This window comes from Moschus berezovskii, chromosome 4 (assembly GCF_049115385.1).
Source record: "Moschus berezovskii isolate FMDL1 chromosome 4, NW_MosBer_1.0, whole genome shotgun sequence".
In the NCBI taxonomy this organism is placed as follows: Eukaryota; Metazoa; Chordata; class Mammalia; order Artiodactyla; family Moschidae; genus Moschus; species Moschus berezovskii.
In genome coordinates this window covers 88736227-88741898 of record NC_142463.1, presented here as the reverse complement: position 1 = coordinate 88741898, position 5672 = coordinate 88736227, and the positions used below count along the sequence as shown (strand labels likewise).

At 48.7% G+C, this 5672-nt stretch overlaps 1 protein-coding gene across 1 annotated transcript; it reads right to left on the bottom strand.

Moving 5' to 3' along the window:
* Nucleotides 1-4069: 4069 nt before the first annotated feature.
* On the bottom strand, nt 4070-5440 carry GPR61 (G protein-coupled receptor 61). The gene has a single exon (XM_055403938.2). It carries the CDS (start codon nt 5423-5425, stop codon nt 4070-4072), a length of 1356 nt encoding a protein of 451 aa, XP_055259913.2. The 5' UTR covers nt 5426-5440.
* Between the last annotated feature and the right edge of the window lie 232 nt (nt 5441-5672).

The window sequence follows — 5672 nt, the reverse complement described above, 5'->3', positions numbered from 1 at the left end:
GGCGTTTTACGACACTTCCGGCAACGCCCGCGGCCGTTACTTCTTCGACCTCCCTAGCTGGGGTAAAGGAGGCGTGACCAAAAGCGGAAGTACGGAGAGAGAGAGACCAGGACGCCCAGTGTCGGTTCCGTGATGTAGGGCGGCCCTGTCGAGCTTACCGGGCGCCGACTTCAGTCCCCTTCCACCTTTTTGGCTGTCTTATTTGGATGAATACAGAGATACCAGGGACTGGTTTCTCCGGTTCAAGGCACCCTCCCGAGGGCGCACGCCCGATTGGCATGGGGAATGGGAATTCCCAAGTAAAAGCCCGCAACCCGCACGGGAATTTCTGCTGGGAATTCCTCACTGGTCAGAAAACCCAGTTAAATTCTGGCTGTGGAGATCTGAGACCAAATGTAGGATAGTTTGTCTGTTGGCGTCGTCCCAGCCAGAGCTATGGGATGAGAATTACAGAGTCTGGGCCTCGCCGCTGTCACGCTCCACATCTGGAATAAGTTAAGACCCACCATGCCTGGGACTTTGCAGTCCCTTTCTGCCCTCTCCTCTGGCTCACCTACTGGTACCCAGTGGGCTTGAGAGTTGCCCAGCTACTATGTCGGTAAAGGATCTCTTGATCTGTTACTGTAACAGATCTTACATAAGGTAAGAATGTGGTTTTTCCATGATATTTCCATTCTGCCTTTGCCCCACACAAGCCAGATTTAGCTTTGATATATTGTCGTGCGTTAAGGGCTTAGGACTTCTACCAAGATTAGTCAACCAAAGTTCCACACCCTAAAACAAACCAGTGCATCCTGTGAATCTCCTATTAAAATTTCCTGTTGTGGTAACACACGAAAAGAGAAGTCATAGTAAAATTTGTTTCTCAGCTATAGTATCACCTGGAAGTTGATAAATCCCCTATGAAAGCCCCACACTGATAGTCTTTTTACTCATAATCCTGGATTCTATGGTGAAAGTAGCCCTACATTACCGTTACTTCCAAAGAGCCCCACAAAAACATTCACCGTACATTCTAGGGAAGGGAACTCTTGCAGCCCCCAAGACCTTTCCCTATGATTAAATATTATTTCCCCAATCGAACCTAGACCTTAGAATATAAGATCCCAACAGAAAGATATATAAGGTGAAAACCACATTAAATAGCCTCATGCACCTTAATTTATCAATGCCAGTTCTTCAAAGTTCCAAGTCTCCTACTCTTCCTAGTGACTGTTAGAATACAGGGGGCTGCTCTGCCATAATCAATACTTATGGGGGGAAAGGGCAAGAAGAAGGGGAGAAAAAACTATTGAGTACCTATTTGCCAAGTATGGCTAGGTACTTCGATGTGTCATCTCGTTTATTCCTCACAACAACCCTGTGATTGTGGGTTGTTATCCACATTTTTACAGATAAACAAATAGGCTCAGAGAAATTAAGCATCTTTCCAAGTTCACACAGTGAGTAAGTAGATCTGACTCCAAATTCACTCCTTTTCTACCATGCCATTATAAGGTGTTACCTGGGAGTCCTGACTACAGCTTTTCATTTAGGATTGAGAGTTACTCCAACAACACTAGGGTGAGAGAAAAAATAACTTGAGAGCACAATTTTCTCAAACTGTTGATTTCTTCAGTGGATTTATAAGTCAAATTTTGCCTAGGAACTGCTTTCACAAGCTTAAGAATTACATATGGAACTTTACCAAGTGATCCTGGTGATTAGAATACTCCTGGAAGGTGGTCATGACAGAAATTGTTGGGAAAGTTCTCAGCAGAATAGAAGAGAAAATTTTATTTCCTTCATGATCAACTCAGAGAAAAATAAATGCAAATAAACCAGCATATGTCAAATTCTATAATAAATGCCAGTGAGGTCACAGTGTCAAGAAATTTCAGCCTAAATTAGCAATATCCTTGCACTCAAGATTTTCTCCTTTGAAGTATGGTGAAGGAAGGGTTGGAGGGCAAAGTCAAAGGAAAAGGCAAAATAAATTAAAATGGCTGCCAGGCAATGCTCCCCCTCCCCACCTACAGGCATCTTTCCTATTTCCACTAGACTCACACTGCCACCTGCTGGCAACGCTCAGTCTACTAGTTCATCAGTGATGTTTGGATGTTTTCCCCTATCTAGAAATGCGATTCCTCATGAGAGAGTGGAGGAGAACATGCCTTCAATCACAAAAGACTCTCTTCGATGTATACATTATCTGAGGGAACTCCTCAGTGCAATAGGCCTTGTGCTAAAATAAGTCTAGCAGTAGGAAGACAGAAACCTGGAAAATCTAGATCTGGAGAGAAAAAGCTGCCCTATTTCATTTAATAAATCATTTTCTTCAACTATAGTTTAATCTGCAACCCCCACACTTTCCTGTCTGCAGGAAGCCTCCATGTAGACATCTTGCTGCAATGGGCTGAACTCTCAAGTTAGAACCATGAACATATTTTTCAATATACTTCTCTAAAATTCTATAATGCTTTACTATATGTGAATGCTCTGTCAAAATATAAAACAAGGTACCTGATCAGATTAAGACTGTGCACTCCTTGAAGGCATTGACTCTAAATCTGTGTGAGTCCCAGAGAGTGGGGTATTCAGCAGTTATGCACTGGGTTGAACTGAAGGAGTCAATGTTGATATCAGCATAACTTTGTTATAATAAAAATTATTTATTAGCTGTTCAAAGGGGAAACTATCCTACTCCCACCAACCCATCTTCCCCCTTGAAGCTCAATAAACCAGGAATTTGTTCAAATACAGATCACATCACCATCTGGTCCTGCCTTGACTCTTTAATGTTACCTGATTGAAATGAGGGAAATGGATGAACAGGTAGTCCCAGATGGGTGTCCTGTCCAGTTTTGCAGTTATTCCCCCTCCCTTGAATATACCGCCATCAGTACCACCTAACACAGTTCCTACAGTCTCAATCAGTGAACAGCTGAGCCCAGTTCCTGTGCCCCCTGTCCAACCCAGGGCTGCAGATAGGAGCGAGATTTAAGTCTTTGTCACTGAAGCTAATTTTGAGAGCGATGAATGGGAGTAAGGAAGCATTTAATGAACCATGGAAACCCCACCTTTCCCATTCCCAACCTTAGTCTCTTGTACCCGGTTGTCCAGGGGGCTGGCGATGGGTCACTGCCTTGAGGAGAGAGATCAGGGAGGCCAGTTCTGGAAAATAAAGATTTACAGTATTATTGGTCAGGGTTATTATGGGCCTCTCTGTATCCAACCACCTTAGCAATTCAAATGCTAACCCCCACCTTCAGCAATCCAACCCCCAATCCTTCCACTTCATTCTAAAAGACAAGGAGAAAGAGCCACCCTGCTTTAATCTTTCCTCTGCTAAGATCAAGTCCCAAAATTGATCTCTCACGTCTAAGAGAGAGACAGAAAAAATACAACAGAACAGCTGTTCCTGGAATGTGGGAGACAGAGCTGCAGTCAGCTTTCCTCTCTTCTGCTCTATGGGCCCTGGTTACTACTTCCCCTTGCTCTGACCGAACTCAAGAAAAGAAGAAAGCTGGTCCTCTCACTTCAAGAAAACCTCAGGTTTAAAACTAGAAAAAAATCTGTTAAATGGAAACACTTGACTGCAATTTTGTCCTTTTTTTTTAAGCCTAGCAAGGAAATGAGAAGTCAGGGGTCATTTTCTTACCTTGCCTGGTGCAGTTTCTACCATGGACTATTATACTGAAAAATGAAAGCTCCTAACGGGTCCTTAGAATAACTCCACGCCTGGCCTGCTGCCCTATATCCTCCAACTCCTACCCTTAGAATTTCCCTGCTTCCTGAAGCATGGAAAGTTCACTGGTTGAAAAGCATCCTCATCTCACCTTCGTGACCCTTGACTCTCGTCACCATCTCACCAGGTTCCCTCCCCCAGTAGTCAAGGATCATGGCCATGTCCAAGGCTTTTGCCATATATCCATCCAGTTGGCTCTGTTGCTGACCCAGAAAACATTAAGCAAAAGCTGTGTGCAGAGACCCCAGCCCCAGCTAGCCAGGAAAAGGTGATCCCACAAGGAGTTCCTTGCAGTTATAACTGGCCCCCAGCCCCATCACCCTCCAAGTGTCCACCAGCCCATCATGACTCCAGTCGTGGTGAGGGGGCGGGACGGAGGTAGCTGTCTGACATGATGATATCGCTGGTGAGTTGTTGCTCCAAGAACTCAGAGGTCTCCTCAGCTATCTGGCCAGGGATTCGAAAGTCAACTGCAGGGGGCTCCTGCTTGGGGCTGGCTACAGGTCGGGAAGCCCAGGACTCCGTGGGACAACCAGTGCTCTGAAGAAACTGCAGGAAGTTCTCCTCAATGGAGCCCTCCCGGCTTGGCAGCCTCAGCTCCTCCTCTGGAGCCTGTTTGAAGAAGCAGACAAACTGCTTGCTAAGCTCCCCCCGGATCTGCCGATTGAGACATCCATAGAAGAAAGGGTTGGAAGTGAAGCAGAAGTAGCCAATCCAGGTCACCACATTCTCCACCTGCCCCGTTGAAACAGGCTGGGCACTCAGGGCGACGTAGAGGTGAAAAGAAAAGTAGGGCAACCAACAGAGCAGGAACTGTCCCCCCACAGCCAGGAGGACCACTGCTGCCTTCCCTCCCCCAAACGTCCGGCGTGGCGTGGTCTGGGGGGCCCCCGAGCTGGTGACCATCGTGGAGCGGCTGCTGAGAGACTCAGAGCGTTGCCGGGGGGTCTCCATCCACGTGGGCAGCGGTCCATGCTGCATGGCAGCCACACGGGCTACTCGGAACATGCTGCAGTAGACCACTAGGATGAGGAGCAAGGGCAACAGGAAGTAAAGGACAGCAAAGACCACCACAAAAAGTCGGCAGTAGGCACTGTGGCTCCATTGGAGTGAGCAGCCTAGGGGGATGCCAGGCGCTCCCTCCTCCCGCGAGACCCTTCCCAACACTGGCACAGAAGCCATGGCCAAGGCCTTCACCCACACACCCACCAGAACAGAGGCCACCAGCCCCAGCGTCATGCGCACCTCATAACGCATGGGGTGGACCACGTAATAGTAGCGCTCCACATTGATGGCCGACACTGAGAGGATGGCCAGGCTGACAAAGCATATGCTCAGGAACAGGTAGAGGCGGCAGGCAACCTCCCCAAAGAGGTCATGGTCAAAGAGGGCAGAGCTGGAGAGCATGGCAAGGGGCATGAGGGTCAAGGCGGCCAGCAGGTCCACCAGGCAGAGGTGGAAGACGAAGACAAATTTTCGAAGGGCGGGCGTCTTGGCAATAACAGCCATCACAGCAGCATTGCCAGCCACAGCGGTCAAGTCCAGCAGGAGCATGAAGAAGAGGGCCACGGATTCTGAAGCCACGTCCCGCAGCCCTGCCTCCGGGACCCCACTGGCAGTAGAGGGACCTGGGGTTTGAGGGGCCCTCCCCAGAGTGGAAGAGTTCCCTGATGACTGGGGGATGGGTGAGGACTCCATGGGGCCGAAAGAGGACACCCAGGGCACCTCCTGTCACAGGCCCATCCCCCATCCTAGTCCAGTGCCCCTGGGATGGCAAGCCCAGGCCCAGGCTTCCCAGTTTTGTGTGTGCAGATCTGGGGGAGAGAGTGCCTCCTGCTGGAGCGTCTCAGCAGGCTCCTGTTGCCAGCCTTCAAGGCCAGTGACTGAGGGCTCAGGAGGCAGCTCCGGTCCACCTTGGTGACTGCAGAGAAGCAAGAGAGGGAGC

Coding starts and splice junctions, on each gene's coding strand:
- GPR61 (XM_055403938.2), bottom strand. CDS start 5,425: ATGGAGTCCTCACCCATCCCCCAGTCATCAGGGAACTCTTCCACTCTG.